Genomic DNA, 23,993 nt, shown 5'->3' with positions numbered 1-23,993 from the left:
TGTTCAGTGTGTGTGTTTGGTGTGTTTGTTGTGTTCAGTGTGTGTGTTTGGTGTGTTCAGTGTGTGTGTTTGGTGTGTTTGGTGTGTTCAGTGTGTGTGTTTGGTGTGTTTGGTGTGTTCAGTGTGTGTGTTTGGTGTGTTCAGTGTGTGTGTTTGGTGTGTTCAGTGTGTGTGTTCAGTGTGTGTGTTTGGTGTGTTCAGTGTGTGTGTTCAGTGTGTGTGTTTGGTGTGTTCAGTGTGTGTGTTTGGTGTGTTTGGTGTGTTCAGTGTGTGTGTTTGGTGTGTTCAGTGTGTGTGTGCAGTGTGTGTGTTTGGTGTGTTCAGTGTGTGTGTTTGGTGTGTGTCTGCAGGTTTAGAATCACTCTCGGGGGAATGTTCACACTCCCACTGTGTGGATAAAACGGCGCTCAGGCCGCTCAGAGACTAAACCACAAACGTTCGTCTCGTTTTAATGCAACACTCCGGTGTTTACTGTAATACAGCAGATCTGTTTCTCCTAGAAACTCCACCTCATGTTTATTCAGATACACGGATAAGGAGAAGTGCACAGAGCCTGAATCGGGACTGAACCTGCAGCAGAAACTGAACAGGAGAAGAGGAACAGGGCCAGTAAGGTGGAGTCGACTGGGTGTGGATTGGGATAGGGCCGAATAGATGAAGTGGGTAGCATTTGAATTTGTATAGGGACAATTAGGGGGCGTGGGTAGCGTCTGATTTGGGATAGGGCCGGTTAGGGAAATGTATGTAGGGTCTAAATGATTAGGGAGCACACAAGGAGAAGTGAATAGGGTCTAAACTGGGATAGGACCAATAAGCAGCGGTCAGATGCGGCTGAACTGGTATAAGGCCAGTTAGGGGAAAGTGAATGTAGGACCCTTGTCAGGAAGTGTGTGTAACTTGAATAGTCAGCATGATGGAAGCTCCGCCCCTTTGTGTCTGGGTTTTTGTTGATGTTTTGGACATCTCTCTTCATCAGTCTAATGCCTTCTGAGCAAATGGATGAATCACTCCGAGCTTCACATCAGCCACTCTGAATGCATCATTTCCCGTTCTCCCCTCTTCCATCAGTATAATAACGGCTGGCTCTCATTGGCTGGCTCCGTTGATTGATGTGTCGGCTTTCTAAGCAGAAACTCAAAGAGCCGTGAATCACAGAAAGGCTAACGATGTCTTACATCATCAATCTTAAAAAAAAAACAACAAGATTTAAAAAAGTCAGGTAGTCCGTTTTTTTTTTTTTTTTTTTTTTTTTTTTACACCAGAGTCAGTTTGTCTGGAGTCTGCATTATTTAAACGAGTCCTACATTAAACTTCTGTCTGCAGGCTGTCGTGTCTTTTCCCGCCCACTCTGACCTCCTCCTGGTCTGTGATTCACTTCCATGAGGAAACGTGTTCTTTGTCACAAAGCAAAGTGACGCCACGGAACAGAGATAGGAGCAGTGAGGGGAAGTAAGCGGCGTCTGAAATGGGATAGAGCCAAAAAGGAGATGTGGGCGGCTTCTTAGCTGGAATAAGCCAGTAAGGAAAAGTGGGAGTATTTTGCTGTGGGCCAATAAGTGAAAGTGATTAGTATATAAATTGGGATAAAGCCATTAAGGGCATCCACGTGTGAGCCAAGTGTGAGATGTGATAATGTGATAATGAGGATGTGACCAGAAAGGGACAGTGAGTAGAATCTGACTCGGAATACAGCCAGTTTGGAGGAAATAAAAAAACATCTGAATTGCGATGGGATCTAGCAGAGGAAGTGAGGAAGGTCTGAATTAAGACAGGGCCAATTAGCTAGATGGGGCCGATAAGGGGAAGTCAATAATTATGAAAATTAAACACGACTAAAAATGACTTGAGTGGGCTGTAACTTGTGATGACGCCAATAAGGAGAAAAGAGCAGCATCTGAAACGTGACTGAGCCAATGAGGGGAAGCAGGGATGGGCCAAGCTTCTGATTTGGGACTGGTCCAGAGAGGAAAATGAGATGCAGCTAAGCTAAATGACTATAGACTGAATTAGCATGAGACCAACTAGGGGAAGGGTGTATCATCTGTACTGAGATAGAAACAGCAGGGGACAAGAGTAGCTCTTTTATTTGGGCTAATCAGAAAGGTGAGTAGGGTCTAAGCTGGGATTGGAAGTGTAAGGGGAAGTGAGTAGGGTCTGAAGAGCGCTCTGTGACTCTCCTGGACTGATTGATGGACGTGATTGGCTCATGTAAATCACCCCTTCATCTCATTGGAGCCTGTAAACACTTCCCGATCTGATTGGCTTGCGGCCTTGGGCAGCTCAGCGTTTCGTCTCAGTGCTCCTGCAGGAGAAACGAGAGATGAAGAGAGCGATGAGATGACATGATAGCAGAGAGGCAGAGAGATTCGAGGAGGTGAATGAGAGTGCGGATGAGAGTGATGTTTCTCGTCGGGTCAGCGAGTCCCTCCAACACCTCAATCACGCTTTATCTCTCTGACGCTCTTCATCTCTCAGCCTGGCTTTCAACACAGCAGCATCGGACCTGCACTCATTATTAATCAGATAGGAACTGAGATAATAAACATGTAAAACTCATGGAAAGTCTGATCACTGTGATTAGTTTTATGTTTTAAACCTGTGGAGTGTGTACAAGGTATAAAACAGGTTTCATTTTGGTTTAAATTTGGTTTTATGACGCTGCTGAAGGGATCTGCGTGACGTTCAATCATTTCTGTTCATTTATTTAAGTTTAAAAAAGTCACAAATAGTCAGTGAGTGTGAAAGGAGGGAATTAATCAGAGAAGCGACCAAGAGCTAAATGGGATTGGTCGCTTCCTGTCCTGTGATTGGTTAATAGTTATAAACTCTTCCTGTGCTGTGATTGGTTAATAGTTATAAACTCTTCCCGTCCTGTGATTGGTTAATAATTATAAACTCTTCCTGTGTTGTGATTGGTTAATAGTTATAAACTCTTCCTGTCCTGTGATTGGATAATAATTATAAACTCTTCCTGTGCTGTGATTGGGTAATAATTATAAACTCTTCCTGTGCTGTGATTGGGTAATAATTATAAACTCTTTCTGTGCTGTGATTGGTTAATAATTATAAACACTTCCTGTCCTGTGATTGGTTAATAATTATAAACTCTTCCTGTGCTGTAATTAGATAATAATTGTAAACTCTTCCTGTGCTGTGATTGGTTAATAATTATAAACACTTCCTGTGCTTTGACTGGATAATAGTTATTAACTCTTCCTGTGCTGTGATTGGATAATAGTTGTAAACTCTTCCTGTGCTGTGATTGGTTAATAATTATAAACCCTTCCTGTGCTGTGATTGGATAATAGTTATAAACTCTTCCTGTGCTGTGATTGGTTAATAATTATAAACCCTTCCTGTGCTGTGATTGGATAATAGTTATAAACTCTTCCTGTGCTGCGATTGGTTAATAATCACAGGTGTGTGTCCTAGGCTGAGGAGAATGCTCTGTGATTGGTTGATATGAATGCTTTTCTTTTTTCTCATTCTCTTGTTTCTTACTCTCGCTTGATAATCTTTCTTTCCCAGACCATTTCATTCTCATTCTCATTCTCTCTCTCTCTCACTCTCTCTCTCTCTCTCTTTTCTGTTTCCATCACTGGATGTCTGGATGATCCTTAATTTCCTCTCGCACAGTAATCCTGTGCAGGCTCAGGGTTGCAGCCCGTGTGTGTGTGTGTGTGTGTGTGTGTGTGTGTGTGTGTGTGTGTGTGTGTGCGTACTCAGGGTGCCACCACATGCACCCATTGAGAGGTCTCTTAGGATTAACTCACATAACTCCTGACTCACACTTCAGCACTGTCTAACACACACACACACACACACACTCACACACACACACACACACACACGCACGCACACACAGTGAGCTACAGATTTAATCTGAGAAAGAAAGCCGATTTAAATGTGCTCTCTTCTCCGCCCTGTCAGAGACCCGGCGCTGCAGATCGATCCTGCGCCCACGGAGTGTAAAAATCAGTACTTCTGTGTGTGGAGTCACTCAACTGTTAAAAGCGATCAAACACCGTGTCCTAATTTACTCATTTAATCTCCACAACGCTCATGTTGCGAGTACAGATCAGAATGTACACACTTACAGACGTAACGCTGCAAAAGCACATAATAATAATAATAATAATAATAATAATAAAGCATCCATGTGCATGTACGGTGATGTAATATAAAACTCCATTAAATGAAGCACCACATGAAAATCACAGAGATGAAATTGACATTAAAGCTACAGATACAAAGCCGCAGATCGCCGGCGGAGCTGCGATCAGTAAAATTAAGATTAAGATGTTGACGACCTTCACAAGATCTTTGTCAGCTGTGTGTCTATAATAAATGTAACTGAATCGAAGAATGACTGTGTGCCGCTTTGTTGTTGTTGCTTTATGAGGACCTTTAAGTAATGTTGCTGGAGGACTGCATCGAATGCTGGAGTCTGCTGTAACTATGATTCGTTTGCATTTTAATACAAACCGATTGTTTTGACCTTTATTATAAGTGCTTGTGGTAGGGGGCGTGGTCACCTTACCGTCGGTAGATCACATGACCATAATGTGTATGCAGTCTATACCTGTGCTCTTCGTCTATATTTTATTTGCCCTGCACAGGCCTATAATAACGATAATGTGTGTTGAATATCACGGTGTATCGTGCAGCTGATTATCGGCACACCCCTAACCTTCACAGGTTTGACTGCCAGGATTTTATTTATAGAAACTGTGCATTATTGAGGTCAGCATATGACCTCACAAAAGGTGCGTGTGTGCGTGGTTTTAATGAGTAGTGACATTTTCCCCGTCTCAGCATGATGGCTTGTGTTCAATGGGCTGCCAGCGTGAGAGAGCAGAGCATGCTGGGAAAGGAGGCGTGTGCAATCCATGCAATCCAGGTCGTTTATGCAACATGCGCATGTGTACGCTGTCAGAATGGCCGTGTGTGTGTGTGTGTGTGTGTGTGTGACATAAAGTATTCAAGAATGAATTATTAACAGCGGAGACAGATCAGTGTTTCACTTTAGGAGTCCACACGTAAAATTCCCCTCTTTATATGTCAAATATTTTGAAAGATATAAAAGAATGATTTTTTTTTTTTTTTTACTGTATAATGAACCTCTTATGATGATGTTTATATTTATGTGCACTTTTCTCCTAATGGATGTTTAGGAGAGAGCATTCCTCTCCTTAATCCTTAATGAGCAGCATCAAGAATTATTTTTCTGAATACCGAGAATAAATAAAAGCTCTGCTCTCAGAGCTCCTTACAGTACATCTCACTATAGAAACATTTTAAGGGGCGGGGCCACGTGACTGGCTTCAGAGATGGACGTCGTCAAGACTTCCTTTTTTATTTCTTTTATTTTATTTTGTTTTTATAGAACAAGGAGGAATGAATCTTCGTTTAATCTGAAGTAAAAGTTTATAGTTGTTTTTTTTCCCCCACTGGAAAATTACATGTATTTATTTATTTATTTATTTATTTATTGATTGATCTATTTATCTATTTATTTCCAGGGTTTTTCAGTCAGGATTGAGCTGTTTAATATCGCCGACGTGCAGCAGCGTGAAGACAGCAAAACAGCGAAATCTGGGATGTTTATTGCTCTCATTATTTTTGTTCATGGAATGCAAAGAATAAAATTCGTGCTCAGGGTTCACTTTAAAGGTTCTACGTGGAACCCTACCACCGAGCGAAATGGAACCACCCCAAAAAACCTTTAATATTTAACTCAAATCAACACCAGGCTGTTTTTTTCCTGTTTAGTGCATTAAAGATAACCTGACTGGTGAGACACGGTCCGGAGGTAAGAAGTGTTTGAAGAAATGTCAAATTTTACGCAGTCCCTCCAGGAGTTCGCGCTTTTGTGAAACGAACACATGAATGATATGCAGAAATGAACGCAAAATCAAGGAAACTCCGCAGTATTCAGAGGAGCTCGCAGTTTTTCTAAATTACCGCAGATTTTCCGCAGGTACGGGTCGAGACACGTGTGTGTGTGTGTGTGTGTGTGTGTGTGTGTCTGCGACCCGTGAGCGTCCTTCCAGGGGGAAACTTTTAACGTCTTTCAATCGCAGCTCTGTTGAAAATCAGTGTCAGTCGATCGGCGTACGGATGAGCCGATTGTCAGTGTGATTGACCCCCGGGCTCGCACGCGAGGCGAGGTGGTGACCTGGAGCGTTCCCGTAGTGACGCCGGCTCTTTAACGGATGTTAGCTAATTAAAGTTAATGGCTCCTTAATGATCGCTCCGGCTGCATCCCTCGGCCACCTTTTACTTCTCAGTTACTGATTTCACACAACCTGTAGATGAGAAGAATAAAAAAAAAACCCCACGCTTGCATTCTAGCGCAGTTTAATCACAATTTATTTGTCGACAGTTAGCTAACCGGATCACTTTTGGGGACAGTAGAGAGATGGACGGATTCTTCCATATTCATGCATGTTCATAAATCTTGCATTTAAAAAAAAAAAAAAAAAAGGTTTAAAAAGACAACAGATTTTAAACAAAGACAAATGTCATCTTATTCTGAAGGTACGCTTTATTCGGAAAGTTAATCGTTCCTTCTGTCGCCTGTAGACGTGATAGCGTTCTGTGCATGGCTCCCTCTTGTGGCTGGACTGAAAACTGTATTTGAACCGAATGTGAAAACATGTCAGAAACCCCACTGCACCCATTCTGAGCCGTAATAACGGAATTAAACACGTGTGTGCTTTTATCGAGGCTGTATAAAGGCTGACATTTCAGCTCCGTGTATTTCCTCGTGTATAGCATGGACGAATTTGTTTTGGGAGTTGATGTGAAACTCAGCATGACAAGGCACCACCATCTGTTTAGGCCTTTTCTAAATCCGTGTGTGTGTGTGTGTGTGTTTGTGTGTGTGTGCGAGAGAGAGAGTATGTGTGTGCAGATTCTCTGTATGAGTACTGGGGGAATCGTGTTATGTGTGTGAATGAGTCATCGTACATGCAGTGGAAAGAAAACGGTAATCTATTAGCACGTAGGACACAGTAACTTAATACAACGACCCTCCTCACATGGGCTTTAGGGTAGTAAAATGCACTCACACACTCTCACACACACAAACACACACACACACACACACTCTCTCCTCTTGTTCATCTCATTCTGTTGGGTGTGACACATTTCCAAACTGGCCATTTACACCACACACACTGAGCTTCGGTTATCGATCATGTAGTAAAGTAGTATGTAAATGTTTTCGTGGAGCAGATCAAAGTAAAAATTCCTGCCAGATTTACAAACATTTCTGTCGCGCTGATTTTCTACGGCTCTCGCGTCCGCGTTCACGGCACAGCTTGTTCTACGTTTAGCCACGCCCACAATACTCTGTAAAAGGAAAAAGCTCGCAGAGCATCGTTCATGACAAAATGTGACGCGTGGCGTCTTCCAGTAACGCAGCTCAGCCACAGCAGCACGTCGGCTACCGCAGACGCACCCTTTATGGGGGGGCGCCATTACTTTTGGACGGCGAGTCTTGTTTGCCTCGGTTTGCAGATTGGTTTTGGAATCTCTTCGTATCGAGTCATTCGGAACGGTCCTTCAAATTAGTGCGTAACAGAAATAAAGAAGTGATTTAAACTTCACAGCGTAACCCGTATATAAACTCACAGCGTACAAACTCACAGTAACTCATCGCAATTATACGTTAGATGTTCTCGTCAGCGAGGCTCCTTCTGCGGAAATTTACTCAAACAGGCGCGAGGTGTACGATAAGGATGCCCCCCCCTCCCCCCCCCCCAACAAACTGGGTTTTCGCGAATACGACAGTTCTTGTGTAAATGCTTCTATGAATAATTGTATAATAATAATATATTTTAATATATAATAATAATAATATATTAGCGAATCACTAGCCGGTAATATCACACTGTTCAACATGGTTTAGACGTAATGATGGTAAAATCATTTCTTGTGCACTTTTCTTATCCTGTAATAACTGTAGGGAAAACAAGAGTATTATCACCACAATTTTTAAACATTTATCACAGAATGCACAAAATTAAGGAACAAAGTAACTGATTTTGACGAGGGGGCAGGCACAGGAACATATCTGGGTGGGCCTGGCCCATGAATACCCTCCCATGTGATCCTGTCCCCTTCTGTTTCTCTTCTCCGCTCTGCTCTCTATCAGTTCGGGGGATTTCCGCGATTTTGCGGCTCTTGTGTAGTGTGTAACAGGAAGAAGCACAAATCCTCAATTAATTAGCACATCAATAGCATACATGATTAGCATTTCACATGAATATTCAGGAGTCGGAAGGCCTTCAGAGCACTTCCTGCAACTTTTCATGAGACGATAGAGACGCTGCCAGAGTGTGTGAAAGCTGGTCAGATGTTCTCGTGTAAAGTTATGCACAGTTCACACATGCACACACACACACACACACACACAGTCCTTTTTCCATTTTCATGAGGACCTTCCCTTGATAAACACTTACTGTAGGTAGTTTTTGTAGGTTGAGTTGCTTTCGGTCCTCACAAAGGGCTAGTTCACACACAGACACATGCACCTGGCCATCTTCTGCATACACATGCTGAACTTTATATATTCCTTCAGCTACATCTCTCTCTCTCTCTCTCTCTCTCACACACACTTTCTCATGCACACACACACACACACACACACATTCTCCTCCGAGGGCCACATCATTTTAATTTTGCTCTGAAAATGCAAAAAGGCCCAGATAGTTGGCTGTGAAGCGAGTTACAGCATGCAAAAAAACAGCACCTATTTATATTTAGAGCCTGCGTGGTGTACTCGAGGGAGATTAAAAAAAAGAGAAAACAATCGTGAGGCATCTGGCTGGCACGCTAAAGCCTCCCTCAGCCTCGCTTTATTTTGCGTCCAGAGCCTCAGCGGCAGCCAAGCAGAAAGCGGCACCGAGTCTGCCAGCGTTCTTCAGACTCCTTTTATCCCTCGTCTGCTTATCCACCCAGGTGTTACTGTAACGATGGTTCCTCCAGCCTCTTTATTCTTCATCCTGTCAAGAAAAGAACTGTTTCACACTTAGAAAAATGTTATAACGTGACTTCTTTTTATTTTCGTGTGTGGTTCCGCCCTCTCATCGGAATACAGAAATTCTTACTGCATTTGAGGAAATTATGCCGACCTCCTTATGCGGTGTGTGTGTTTTGTTTCAGTCTCTTTGTGTTACGCAATCAGAGCCACATGCAGCATTACCCCTGATAATCAGCCGCACGGGCTCGGCCCACACAGTTCCCGTACGCAATCAAATAAACTCAGACAAGACGTCCAGGTTGTCTTTCCACTGCGCTGCTGGCTGCTTCTTCTTTAACATGAGCTGAGGGTATTCACATGCTGTGAGGCCTGAGGGATTGGGATTCACATTTAACCATCTGTCTTATTTTAATAACTAGAATGTACCGATGAAGCCTGGCGCTGGGTGAGACGATAGTGCAGAATGGGGGAGGCGAACATAGAATGAGTTGGCGTAAAATAAATGCATAACAGTAAATGTGGCATAGCAGGCAACAAGATGTGACCCAATAATTCAATAACTTTAACTTCCTTGTGGCTGAGCGCAAATCGGATCAGTGTAATAGAGTGATAAAACAACTCAGTCTGATGACTCAGTATAATGAATCACTTGAATGACTCAATTCAATGACAGATAGAACAACTCCAGAGAATGACAGTGGAACGACTCAGTAGAACAACAGATAGAAACACTCAATACTATGACTGAACAACTCAGTGAAATGACTCAACAGAACAACAGATAGAACGACTGAATAAAATGACTCAGTAGAACACCAGATAGAACGACTCAATAGAATGACTCAGTTGAGCACCAGATAGAACGGCTCAATAGAATGACTCCGTTGACTCAGTTGAATGGCACAGTTGAGCAACAGATAGAACACTTAATTGTGTGACTCAACTGAACGGTAGACATAACGACTCAACAGACAGACTCAACTGAACAGCAGGTAGAACGACTCAATAGAACGCCTTTTATTCTGTAACCCCCCGTGGTCCTGCAGAGTGTTTAACCATTGCTCTGACCGCCAACTCGGTGTCGTTTTGTGTACATTTAAAATGAGTATGTTTGGGTAGTATCTGTGTATCTTTGTTTAGTGGTGAATAAATGTACCCTCCTATGTTCTTAGATCTTGAATGTTGTTTACTATTTCCTCACTATTTGCCACTGTCTTATCTGTTTGGTTTGTCTCCTCTCTAACAATGGGTACTAACAGTACAAATGATCTGCAGACTGATAACTGTCATGATAGAGGAAAAAGTTTATTAGCTCTTGGGGTGGAGAGGTGCAGTCATGGCGGTGTCTGCAGGTTAATTTATCACTGATGGTCATGTTCTTATCACCAAAATAGCAAAGGATGACTACAGACTCACAGCACTGCTGATCTTTTGTTTTGAGAGAAGTCGTTTGGCCTTTTTTTATGAGTTTGACCATAATTCTGGTCAGTGATATGCTAATACAGGGGTGTGAAATGTGTGCAAGTTAAACCTTTCCTGGGAACAAATTCAGCAAGGATTTATCTAAAAGAAGGCCACACTCCTAAACCAGGTCCAATTATGCTGGGTTTGGCTGACAGTTCAGCTTGACCACATTCCATAAAATTTCATACCAAGGAGAAAAACCATGTGAGATTGTATTTGAACCATGATGATTAATGTTGTTCTGATATTTCATGATGCCTTTTATTACACTCTGGGATGATGATTGACTGTGTTACAGCTATGATTGCTCTTTGATGCATGGTCATTTTGTACTTTCATATTTCTAGAAGAAAGAATGGCTCTGCTTGACATGCCAGACGCAGAGAGCCATTTCAGGGGAATTAGGGGCTGGCCCATCTCCCGTTCCTCAGCCGATGCCATCTCCCCGAGCGCCAGGTCCAACCACCCAACAGCTGCAGGCTCAACTGAGGCTGCCCAGTCAGCAGGCAGGGGTAAGGCATGCCAGTCCTCAGCAGCAAAAAACGTCTGGTGCCCAAGTAAGTGGTCCTCTCCCTTCTACCAAACAAGGAACACCACAGAGCAAGGGTCCCACTCAAGTGTCTCCTGCCAAGACACCCCCTACCCAACCTGCGAGCAAAAGCAAGGCAGAGACTCGCAAACAAGAGCAAGGCATTAGCAAGAAACAAGCAGTGTCCAAAACTGAGAAAGAAGGTGACGTGAAAGCGTTCCATAAGAAAGGAGTGCAGGAAGTAAAAGACCAGAAGAAAAGTAGTGACTCGCAGAAATCTAAACACCATGACGTGAGTGACCCTCTGTGTCCTCATTGTCTCTGTACTCGTCTTCCATGATCAGTCCAGTCATGACTTGCTAGACATGTTCAAAATTTGTACAGTTGTCCTGCATGAACAGCCACTTCAAAGCCATTATCACCAAAATCACCATTTATGCACTTTTATTACTCACTGAAATTTCATTATGTCATCACTCACATTCAGTCTCCTGCCAGGGTAATTACTGCTCACATGCCATGTCATCCATTCAATGCTGATTAGGTAACAAAATTTTAACCTGAACACCCTCACTGATGGGTGGTGTTAATATCTATGAAAGACATGGTCATTATTTCTCATTATGTTTGCACAGTTTCAATAACATTCGTAGGGCATGCGATGGTATGTGCATGCTTTAATACTGTTGCATGCTTATGACTTGTATAACTTGCATGTTTATCAAGTTTTACTTCAAAAAGTATATATTTTAGTAATATGATTAGTTATCCTTTGTCATTCTGTTAATTCACAGGATTCCAACAAGTCCAGTACACAGAGTCTGAGTGACACGGGCTACTCCTCCGATGGCATATCGGGCTCCCAGAGTGAGATCACTGGCCTCATCCGGGAGGAGGGAATTAAACTCAGCGAGGGAGGCTTGTCTACCCAACGCAGTCCTCCCAGCTCCTCAGAAATAAAAAAACTTGAGAGTTCTATGCGACCTCTGTTGCAGTCAGAGACGGCCTCTGAAATTGATAAGCAAAGACCACATTCGCTGTCCATAACACAAGACCAGTTTGATTCCGATGGGGAAGTATCCGATGACCTTAGTTGCAAATTACGTCATGACTATGTGGAGGATAGCAGTGAAAGTGGCCTGTCTCCTTTACCAACCAGACAGAAATTGCAGAAGGACCTAACAGATGAGGAGTTTATGAGAAGACAGATTTTGGAAATGAGTGCAGATGAGGAAGAAATGGTAGAGACTGAAGGTCATGTGAAAAACAAAAAGAGTCATAAACACAGTGGTGATCTGGGAAAAGAGAGGCGACGCCTTACACAACAATCTAACAGTTTTGAGGATGACACTAAAAATAATGATGGTACATACAAGTCCAGTGAAGGGGATGATATGATGGGTTCACAAGGAGGCCTAAGGCGATTTAAGACTATAGAACTGAATAATACTAACAGTTATAATCGTGATTTGGAACTTAGCACAGAGCATGACCTTAGAGAACCTGAGCTTGAGATGGAAAGCCTGACTGGATCACCTGAAGAAAGGTCAAAGGGAGAGTATTCCTCAACCCTTCCTGCTTCCACACCTAGTTATACATCTGGCACCTCTCCCACCTCTGTGTCATCATTGGAGGATGATAGTGATAGTAGTCCTAGCAGAAGGCAAAGGCTCGAGGAGGTTAAGCAGCAGAGGAAAGCAAGGCATCGATCCCACGGCCCGCTCTTACCAACAATTGAGGACTCATCTGAAGAAGACGAACTGAGGGAAGAGGAAGAACTCTTGAGAGAACAGGAGAAGATGAGAGACTTGGAACAGCAAAGGATTCGCAGTACAGCCAGGAAAACAAAAAGGGACAAGGAGGAACTCAGGGCACAGAGACGCAGAGAGAGGTCAAAGACTCCCCCCAGCAACCTGTCACCAATCGAGGATGCTTCCCCAACAGAGGAACTTCGGCAAGCAGCTGAAATGGAAGAACTTCACAGATCGTCCTGTTCGGAATACTCTCCCACTATGGACTCAGAGGCAGAAGGATTTGAAGTGGGCTCTAAACTTTACAAGTCTGGCAGTGAGTACAATCTTCCGACTTTTATGTCTCTGTATTCGCCTACAGAAAAAACATCTGCTGCGTCACCATCTGCGGTACACAAATCATTAAAAAGCGCTGAGGAGGTTTATGAGGAAATGATGAGAAAGGCAGAGATGATGCAAAAACAGCAGGGACAACCGGGAAGACAAGGGCAGCAAGGGGCCTCCCATTTAGCAAATAATCAGCACTTAAGAACAGGGTCAACATCTTTGAGTCCAGGCACAAGCCCCACACAGATGTCAGCACCTGTAGCATTTTCGGAAAGTGGCACTAGTGGGAAAGGGACAGCCAGGGTTAATGATACACAACAAAATCAGGCCAGGGTACCTACCCAAACCTCCAAAATTTCACAGTCTCAGCCACAAGTGCATCACCCTGCTCCTGGACAGCAACAAGTACGGCCTGCCCAGGGTCAAAGTCCGGACTCACAAACAACTACACTAACCTCTAAGTTGTACTCAGCTTCTTCCTCTCCTACACAAAGTCCAACTCATGCAAAAGTAGACACATCATCTGTGCCATCTACTCCCCAAGGCTCCCACATTCCTCAAAGAACCGGGTCCCCTCGCCTTGTGAGACAACAGTCCTCCCAAGATACCCCAGTCATGGTGATAACACTAGGATCAGGCACCACTACTCAGCCTCCAAAACCAATAACTGTAAATTCTTCTACATCCCCTCTCTCTTCTCCAACAAGTAGCCAGCAACAGCCAATTTATCGTACCCAGTCTCCAGTAACAAGTTCTCCTACATCACCACAAATGTCTCAGCTCACCTATCAGAGAGGACAAGCAGCTGAAAGAGTCACTACTGGGTCAAGCACTCCCTCCTGTGCAGGTTCTCAAAGCCATAGATCTGAAAACATATCACTGTGTAAAATATCCAGTGTTCCAGGAACCTCTAAGGTTATTGAACAAGGGACAGTGGCCCAAAGTGAAAATGTAGTTGATCTTAGATCAATGAAGCCTTCTCCAATTATCATGACAGACCATGGTATGGATCTGACATCATTGGCATCTGACACACGAAGGTACTCAGTTGATGCAGACCAGCCCTCAAGTCGTCATACAGCAGTACAACCTCAAGTTATGAACCTAAATGCACAGGCGCAACCTTATGTGACAACATCTACACCAACAACAGTTAGTGTTACTGTGGCAGCTTCTATGTTCATATCACAGCCTAAACACCCAATGGTTTATGGAGATCCACTGCAGAATCGAGTGGACTTTGGTCAAGGTTCTGGATCAGCTGTTTGTCTTTCTCAGCCGAGACCACCAATAACAGACCCATCAATTCCAAAGATAGATGCATGTCTGGAAGATCTTAATGTACAACAACTGCAGCTTCAAAAGCAACAGCAGAAACTCCAACAGCAACAAGAGCTCCTGGAACAACAGCTCCAACAGCACCAACAAAATGCAGCTTCTTTTGCTCGTTACAACTTAGCAAACCAAATGCACCCAATATTGTTAAAGAAAGACTTAGTGGTATGCCAGACCAGTGGGGCAAACACACAAACAGTGGTTAGTGCCATTCCCAAAGTATCCCCACTTCCACCACAGCCCTTACCAAGCTCTGTATCTCCTACCCCTACTATTGGCCACGACATATATGGTGGGGTTGCTCTGGAACTAAAAAATAAGCCCACTGTAGCTAACCTCTCAACAGGAAAGCCCCATGTAATGATGGTACAGTTAGATGAGAATAGTTCATCACAAGGGGGTACAGTTACCCAAATAGTTAAAAGGGAAGAGCCAGCAGCGGAGGTTCTTGATCTCACTGGACAGATCAAGTCAGAGAACCAAGTGGCCTGCTGTGATGTTGTCTACCAGTTGCCATTTGCTGGTAGCTGTTCAGGTTCTTTTGGTCAGAGGGGCAAAACAACTATTTCAGAGCCAAATACTTCTGCTGAGCCTACCACAGCCCCTCACCAACAAACTCAGCTAGAAAAAGATGGTTACCAGCCAGTAAATATGCAGGGGGTATCAGAGGAGCATAAACCTTTCACCATGCCCCCACCTGGACAACTTCCACCATCAATGTCAGACACAAATCTTGCAGAATCAGGACTTCAGTACTATCCAAGGACAGATCCTGGGGAACTAGCAGTGGATTTAAGCTCTATGAGACAAGCATATGAAGCAGGATATCTTGGAATGGGTGCCCAATATGGATCCTACACTGATTTGCGTCATCAAGGAGATGTTTCAACCCCACCACTACCTCTGCGTAGATATGGCTCAATGTCCAATATCAGTGGAGATTTTGGCTATCCGTCTCGTGACTTGGCAGGCACTCAAGAACCAAATCTTGCACAGTACAGTGCCACCACTGCCAGAGAAATTAGCAGAATGTGCGCTGCTCTTAACTCAATGGATCAGTTTGGAAATCGTTATACAAACAGCCCCGATCTTCTTCAATATGGTGCTGGAAGAGGAGGCCCAATAGGAAGGCTTGGTCTTCAACAAGGTCTAACATCTATCAGAGCAAACCTTCTTTATGGCCCAGATGGGAGGCCCACAGCACATGGACAAGCACTTACAAATCTAATCAATGCTAGACAGGCTAGCCTGCGGGCCTTATATCCTCCTGTTTTGAGGACCGCTGATGGCATGATATACTCCACTATAAACACACCTATAGCATCCACCTTACCAATCACAACCCAACCTGCCCCTGTACTTAATTCTATGCTAAGAGGAGTCTACAGGCCTTATCCTCCAGGCAGTGTGACAGCTGTTCCTCTTTCCAGCCTTAGTATATTGCCTCATGTCACTCCAAGGATGCCTCTTTCTGCACAGGGACCTTACAGATACTCGGCTCCAACCCATTTTCCAGCATCTGCCTCAGAAGCTATTTCAGGGAGTGTGCCAACTACAAGTACCTCCCAAGAAACTCCTGTCTATCTTGGTAAGCCTTCAGTACCTGGCACAATTATATCAACTACAACATTACCACCTGCACCTAGAGCTACTCTTCAAACTAGTGCTGTGCCAGCCCAACCAACTATTTTAAACCAACAGACTTCTCAGGGTCATATTCCAGTAGATGCTCCCACAGTCCTTCCTCCCACTCAAAGTCAAATTCCACAGTCAATTCAGCAGCAAATACAGGCACAAACACAGCCTCAAGCATTGACCAAAAGTAAAGATTTGTCTCAGACACAGGCCCACTTATCAGTGCCACAATCACAGCCACAGGCAGCTACTAGAGTATTGCCAGATACAGCAGTTAGTGGTATTACTAACACATCTACGGACAAAGAAAAGGAGAAAGAGGAAGAGCGTTTACGACAACAACAACTTCATCTGGAGAGAGAGCGCATTGAGTTAGAGAAGTTTCGTCAGTTGCGTCTTCAAGAAGAGCTGGAGAGGGATCGCTTAGAGCTACAGAGGCACAGGGAGAAAGAACAACTTCTTGTGCAGCGTGAGATTCAAGAACTGCAGAGCATCAAGCAGCAGGTCCTCCAGCAACAGCAGGTTGAAAGAGAAACTCAATTGGTAATACAGAGAGAGCAGCTGGCCCAGCAGAGGATGCAACTAGACCAAATTCAGGCTCTGCAACAGCAACTCCAGCTACAGCTTGAAGAGCAGAAGCGGCAAAAGACAGCAGCCGTTGAAGCAGTGGCAGCAGTGGCAGCAGCCGAAGCAGCTGTTGCTTCTGCGGCTGCTGCAGCAGCAGCCACAACTGCTCAAGGTGCCATAAATGGTATGATGGTTGGTGGAGCCCCTCAAGCAATTTCCATCATCTGTGATCAGAGTGGAAGGGTTATTCCACAAGATGGCCAGAGCTTGCAGTTTTTACCTTGCATGGATGGGCAGATGGTTCAAGCGCTGGTGTCTACAAGACCTATGCCCAGCTCAGCCTCTGAAATGTCCCTGAGGAACAGTGATGATCAGGGAAGTAGCCATGCTATAAAGAAACAGAATTCAATGCCCCGCTTGAGGAATGGCACTGAGGAGGAACCTGTGAAAAGGATCGCGGACAGCAGTGTCCAAACTGATGATGAAGATGCAGAGGATCGGTTTATGTCACGACGAAGAAGGACCAGGCGTATTGCTGACTGCAGTGTCCAGACAGATGAGGAGGACCAGGGGGAGTGGGACAGCCAGCCAGTGCGACGTCGACGCTCAAGGTACTCCAAACATTCTGAATCAAGTGCCGAAAATAAAAGCGATGCATCTAAAGTGACTTCCAGCATAGCTATCCAGACCACCAGTGACTCCTCATGTCAAACCGAATCAGATCAGCTGGGCAGAGTCTCTCCAGCCATTCACATCACCACAGCTGAGACATCAAAGGTTGAACTGCTTCATTACATCTCTGCACCAGAGAGGACACACAAGGGAGAGAGTTTAGCCTGCCAGACTGACCCAGAAGCACAGTCTCAAGGGGTGGTTGTTCCTCAGCTCAGTGTTCCCACCACAGTCAGCCCCTACTCCACCAGTTTACAGGTGGTTGGTGCCACACCAGCCAAGTTTGAACGAAGGAAACCGGACCCACTAGACATTGGGCTGCAAACACAGCAACCAATTGATACACGTCCACCCAAATCCCCACAAGTGTTGTATTCCCCTGTGTCTCCCCTGTCCCCCCACCGCATGCTGGAGACAAACTTTGCCTCCAGTGAAAAGCTCAACAGGGCACATGTCACACCCCAGCAAAAGGCCTTAATTACTGAATCCCCCAAGAGGCATCAAACAATTCCAAGACCAATAAAAAGTGTTCAGCGCTCCATGTCAGATCCCAAACCCCTCAGCCCAACTTCAGAGGACCCATCTAAGACCAAATTTTCGCTGTACCAGGGTCAAAACTCGTCAGGCAATCAGGTAAGAAATAATGATTAATTGTGCATTTATAGATGTGTTTTTCTGTTATGATGACATGTAACATGGAGTGTGGTTCACTGGAAATTGCAGAATGTTTGAGATCATACAGCTGATATACTTCTTATTGTCCTCTCTTTCATACTCTCTTCCTTCTTTAGGCATTTCTCCAGGTTTGTTCTATCTATTCCTTTTCTTTGTTGTCTTAATGTTTTATGCTGTTTCACTTTTTCTTTACACAAACACACACACACACACTTATGCACAAACAAACACACACACACACACACACACACACACACACACACACACACACACACACACACACACATACACACAGCATGCTGAATATATTCAAGAATGCCAGGAGATTCACAATGTGTAAGCATCTTTGTTTAGTCCTGTTGTTATGTGGCTTGTCAGTGGCTGGTCAGAGAGGTCTGAGTTTTTAATTTTTTGTGTAATTTCTGTTCAATTCACACTTAAGCATGCCAGTAGGATAGATTCTTTGTATTTTTCAAAGACAAGACAAAGGGGAATTGTTTCTCATTTTTGTTAATATATGAATTTTTGTCAGTACAGTTTGCTCTGAATCTACCTTGACTTTTAGGCATAGGCTTTTAGAATTTATATATACACTCATAGGTATTCATAGATTACTGATCAAAGTGACATAGTATTTTACTTTTGGTGTATTTTAATTGCAAATAATGTTAAAATTAACAATGAATACCTTACTTATATTGTTATTTGTATACTTATCTGTTGTTTTCAGGTTGAGGTTAGTGATTTTTTTTCTCCTCTCACCCCTCATTTTCTTTCTTATAGCTACAGAATTCGATGATGAGGAAAGTCAAACGAACTCTCCCAAGCCCCCCACCAGATGAGGTGCCCCTCCCCATTGTAACCCCTGCAATGAGCCACATGTACAGCTCCCCTGGAATGCCCCAGAGAGTGTTGCCCCGTCAAGTACAAGGCGTCACTAAAGCAGGTCTTCTGAGTGAGCTGAAAGCTGTAGAACAAGAGTCTTCCAAGCTACGTAAACAACAAGCAGAACTTGAGGAAGAAGAGAAAGAGATTGATGCTAAGCTACGCTGTTTGGAACTAGGCATTACCCAGCGCAAGGAAACTATGGTAAAAGAACGAGAGAGGAGAGAACTGGCCTACCTGCGAGGCATCGGGGATGCACGGGACTACATGTCAGACAGTGAACTCAACAACCTTAGATTAACTGGAGTACCAGCAGGGACCTATGAAACGAATGGACTGTTGTCGAGACCAAGCACAGCACCTCTTAGCCAATTTACTTCTGATCCAAATGTGACTTCTCAGTACCCACCCACCTCCTCTTATGTCCCATATCCATATCCACAGAGCCAACCTGCACCAACACAGCCACCAACTGCAGCCTATCAGCAGATTGGATTTCAAGCACCACAATATCCAACGCCATCCCAGCCTCAGCCAGGCACCTTTCAGCCCCATCCTTCTCAACCCTCATCCTATCAACCACAAGGGGGCTACCAGAGTCATGGGTATGCCCAGTCATATCAGCCAGACCTAGGCCTGCAGCAGCCAAGCCACCAGAGCTTTCAGCCTCCTGCAGCTCATTTACCTGGACAGACATTACCATATCCTGGCCAAAATCTGCCCTTCCAGGCCCAAGCTGATATTCTTTCTGGTCATCAGCTGCCACGACATACATCACTGGCTGATCTTGAACAGAAACTGCCAACCAATTATGAAATAATTACTAATCCTGCAGTGTCAGTAGCCACATCAGCTCAGGAAACTGGCTTCAGTGGTGCCTATTCTTCACCCTTGACAAATGCTTATGGGCCATATCGTACCCCTGACCAAACAATGGCAGACCGCATACCAAGTCCTACATCTGGGTATAGTACAGATGGGCTCTATACCACAAATCTAGAGCAAAATATACCCAGAAACTATGTAATGATAGATGATATAAGTGAACTGACAAAGGAGAACATGGGATCATCTGATGCTTCAAGGACAGGTTATGGGAGTGAGAATGGTCCACGGGGGATTGGCTATGGAGATGGGTCTGAAGATCTCTATGGAAGAGCTGGCAGCACAACCAGTTACCACCATCAGGGTGCTGTGGACAGTCATGGCCGTCCTAGCACAACTGTGAGTGGTGGATCTTCCTATTATTATGATGACTATAAGCATTCGTCTCGCAGTAGTTCTGGAATGGGCAGTCAGAAGCATTCCTCTAAGAACTTGGCACCAGCTGCTGTGTCCTCCAAGCGTAGTAAGCACAGGAAGCAAGGCATGGAGCAGAAGATTTCCAAATTCTCCCCTATTGAAGAGGCACGAGACGTAGAAACGGACTTGGCCTCCTACACAGTGACAACACCATCAGGTGGAAGCTGTACCATGGTTTCTAGATCAGGGGTAAAAAAGAATGTCTATGATCAACAGAAGTACTATGGCTCAAGAGAAGGCTTGGATGAAGATGATCGTCTGTACAGCTCTGGAAGGTCAAGGTCCACAGGCTATGGCATGGATAAGATCTCCTCCAGAGACTCAGGAGGGCACAGAAGTAAATCATATGAGAGAGATGCCATGGAGCGATCTCAGAGGGGTGCCCATAGCCGCAGTGGACGTTCCAACATGCGTACTCAGAACTCAGAGGAAGAGAGTCCACTGAGCCCAGTGGGGAAACCTGTGGGTATGGGACGTGTCTCAGACCCACATGATGTTAGAAACCAGTATGGCTCCAGCCATTCCCTTCCTGATGTTCAGGATCATCACATAAGAGATATACCTAAGAGCCATACCTACAAGCCAGATGACCCATACCTAGTGGATGATATGCACTGTGCTGTTTCGGATAGCGAAGGTAACTGGTGCTGAATCATGCCTGCCTATTAAAAGTGCATCTCACCAATCAAGAGACTGCATGCCAGTGATCATTCCTGGAGAGCAGAGTGGATGCATCATGTCTGCTTTTATGTTAATGTTCTTGTAATTGCAGAAAACCATATATGCCTACTTGTTTGCATGTTGCTTCTAAGTATACGTGAAGTTGTCTGTACCTTAGTTGTTTTTGTGATATGCATGCTATTTTTTTTTTACTGGTTTTCCCATTTTCTCATGGACTTGGACATTTTAAATGTTTATTTTTTTAGTCAATTTCTTTTCTGTTTTATTGGAGATCTTGCATGCTTGGGGATTTCTCACTCCTTCTGCATGACTTCAGTCTGCACTTTTTTCCGCTTCTTCCTCTACACTAGCATTGACATTTGATTTTTGTCTTGGTTCCCTAAAAAAGCATATCATTTAGGACAGGAGGAAACAGACTGGTTTGAAAAACCACGGGAGGCCACTTCCGATCGTTCCAGACATCACGGGAGTGGAAGCCACTCCTCTTCAGGTAAGAGAAGCAATGTCAAGCACACTTACCATGATTATGATGAACCCCCAGAGGAAGACTTGTGGCCACAAGATGAATACAGCCACCAACGCCATTCCTCTTCCACCTCATCCCGAGAACACCGGCATCATGCTAGCAGCTCAGGACGTCACTCATCGTCCCGACATTCCGCTGAAGAGTCTAGATCCTCCCGTTCTACAAGATCACACCCTAAGGACCCATCAGCTCGCTCTGAAGGGCGTGGCACTTCATCCTCTTCGCATAAAAGATCCTCAGATCCCCGATCTTCACAGTCAGGGTACCGGGACTCCGGCGAGTACTCCCGTGACCCTGCATCCGGACACCATCATAGCTCTAGTGGTCAGCGGGGGCAAAGGCAATCTGGAGCTTCCAGGCGGCAAGAATCTCCTTCGTCCAAGCAACAGCAACAGCAACAGCAACAGCAGCAGCACCAACAGCAGCAACAAGGTTCTGTAGGTCAACAGCAACCCCCACAGCAGGTACAGCAAAGGTCCACAACACAGCCGCCAGCTGGCAGGCAGCCTGGATCTCAGCAGCCTGAAACTGGGCAGCAGGGGCAACAGACCAGCCAGCAACCTCGTACCCAGCAGCAGCAGTTACAACCACAGCCTGGACAACAGCCAGCAACAACCACAGCAGGTGTTACTCAGCCCACAGCCGTGGCTTCTGGTATCGGAGCTGGGGCCGCTCAGCAACAACCTAAGCCAAGCCAGGCTCCAGCATCAGGACAACCGCTGGCTGCAGGATCATCCACAGCTCAGCCGACTGCTGCTGGGGTGAGTAGAGATTAAACCAAAATAGTATGAGCCTGAAGCTTAACCCTAATAATTTAATTCTTATGAAAGAAATGCAGTGAAATCTGATACCTATTACCTGAGGCAGGTATCATGAATCATACAGCTACTGTTTCATTGATTTCTTTTGCAAGCAATATAGAACAAGAATCAAGAGCCAAATCTAGAGTTAACTAATAGTACATTGTCTTAATTATCTAATCTTTTGAACAGGGAGGACATATGAAACCTGACACTGCTCCTGTTGCACCAACTCCCGCAGTTGCTATTGGATCTAAAGCTACACCCCAGCCTGCTAAAGCCCCTACAACCCCAGCCACAGCCATTGGTGAGTCCAAATTTACAAGTTGCCTATAAACATCATTCTCACAACATGAAGATATGTTTTATTTGAGGAGAAAAGTAGATGCAACTTAAGGAAACATTTTTAAACTTCCATATTTCTAAAAGATAAAGCGTTTGTTACCTTTCACAGGGTCAAAAGCAGCTCCCCGTCCAGGTGGCATAGGCAGTGCAGCCCAGCCAACACAGCAACCCACGGAGAGTGAAAACGTTTTCAGCAAAATCCTGCCGGGCGGCGCCGCTGAACAAGCAGGAAAACTAGGAGACGGTACGATAACAAGAACTTAGTCTAGGCTGGCAGGACGGGAGCAACAAGAGATAGTAACAGATACAGAGAATTATCATATATCAGTGGTGGAGTGTTATGTTTATCGTCTCACTGAAACATCTCACCTTCTCTTTACCTTCCTGAAAAGACAAAGGAATTAAGAAAATCTATTGTTTAACATATTCGTTTAAATCTTGGTCTCCTTAAATTCTCTGCTTTACTTCTGGTGTGTTTTACAGCCGTGTCTGCTATCGGCAAGAAGTTTACTTCGTTTTGGTGAGCTGCTAACTGGACGGTAAGTGTTTGGTCGTGACAGTTTTTGTATTTATTTTGTGAATGAGTTTTTACTTGAAGGTACATTTCAGTGAAAAAAGTACTGAATGCTCACCTTATTCTAAATATAGTTCATCATCCCAAAACATTTTTGGTATGTGTACCAGAGCGACCAGTCCTCACACAGTCTCCTCAAAAGACATCGTTTCGCTATATACTGAAGAAGAAAAAAAAATCAAAGATCTAATAAAATGTGAATCTCATCTCAGTCACTTCTAACATACAGCTTGGCCTTCAGACGTTAGCTCACAGCTCTTACTTGAGTCTGATACTGGTGTGCAGCGACACCAAACTGTATGCCAAGTGGGAAAAGTGCATGGAGCTATGGCTGCAACCCTGTGTGTTATACAGGGTCTGAAACCACATCACTGAACACCTCCACAGATGCAACTGAAGAGACACAGAGGCACTGTGGCACTGTTTACCCATGCACATTTAGTACAAAATGCTAAACTGAAGGCTGTAAGCTTCCGTTACATGTTAGCTACGTTAGCCTTCTAGCTCCAGTGCACAGCTGTAGAAGCAAATTGAGCAAAAGGAACATTGTATACATTTGTATATATTTTTGTCAGGCCTGTTAATTTATTAACCAGCATGTGCCCTGTTGCTCTTCAAGGTTCATTATGGCTGAGCAGGGGATTGTCACTGGAAAAAAACATTGGAAACTGTTTCTGCCATCTTACCCATTAATCTGTGGATGGAGGACACCTGAGAACCGGTGAGTTTTGATTTCATGCTCCATTATTCGGATTGAGCCTCAATGCAATTTCTTTCAACTATTTTAAGCTGGAAAAGTTTTTTTTAATTATTTAAAACTAGCGATGTGACAAAGCAACTATATTAAACTAAATCTGGTGCGTGTGATAAATTGTCTTTCTGGCATACAGAGCGGAAAACCTTACAAGAAGTCCTAACAGACATAGAGTGATAATC

The 23,993-nt window shown here is 44.3% G+C and overlaps 1 protein-coding gene across 1 annotated transcript in view; it reads left to right on the top strand.

The window, feature by feature from the left end:
• bsnb (bassoon (presynaptic cytomatrix protein) b) overlaps positions 1-23,993 on the top strand; it is a 51,103-nt gene that overhangs the window by 20,863 nt on the left and 6,247 nt on the right. Inside the window, exons 3-10 of the mRNA XM_017450031.3 lie at positions 10,801-11,274; positions 11,777-17,902; positions 18,728-20,768; positions 21,201-22,099; positions 22,331-22,445; positions 22,593-22,727; positions 22,967-23,022; positions 23,677-23,778. Coding sequence (XP_017305520.2) covers positions 10,801-11,274; positions 11,777-17,902; positions 18,728-20,768; positions 21,201-22,099; positions 22,331-22,445; positions 22,593-22,727; positions 22,967-23,007 — 9,831 coding nt within the window. The 3' untranslated portion in view covers positions 23,008-23,022; positions 23,677-23,778. The remainder of the gene's footprint in view (positions 1-10,800; positions 11,275-11,776; positions 17,903-18,727; positions 20,769-21,200; positions 22,100-22,330; positions 22,446-22,592; positions 22,728-22,966; positions 23,023-23,676; positions 23,779-23,993) is intronic.

The sequence above is a fragment of the Ictalurus punctatus genome, chromosome 21, assembly GCF_001660625.3.
Source record: "Ictalurus punctatus breed USDA103 chromosome 21, Coco_2.0, whole genome shotgun sequence".
Lineage (NCBI taxonomy): Eukaryota > Metazoa > Chordata > Actinopteri > Siluriformes > Ictaluridae > Ictalurus > Ictalurus punctatus.
Note: the sequence above shows the minus strand (reverse complement) of the source record. Positions and strands in the feature narration are given on the sequence as shown.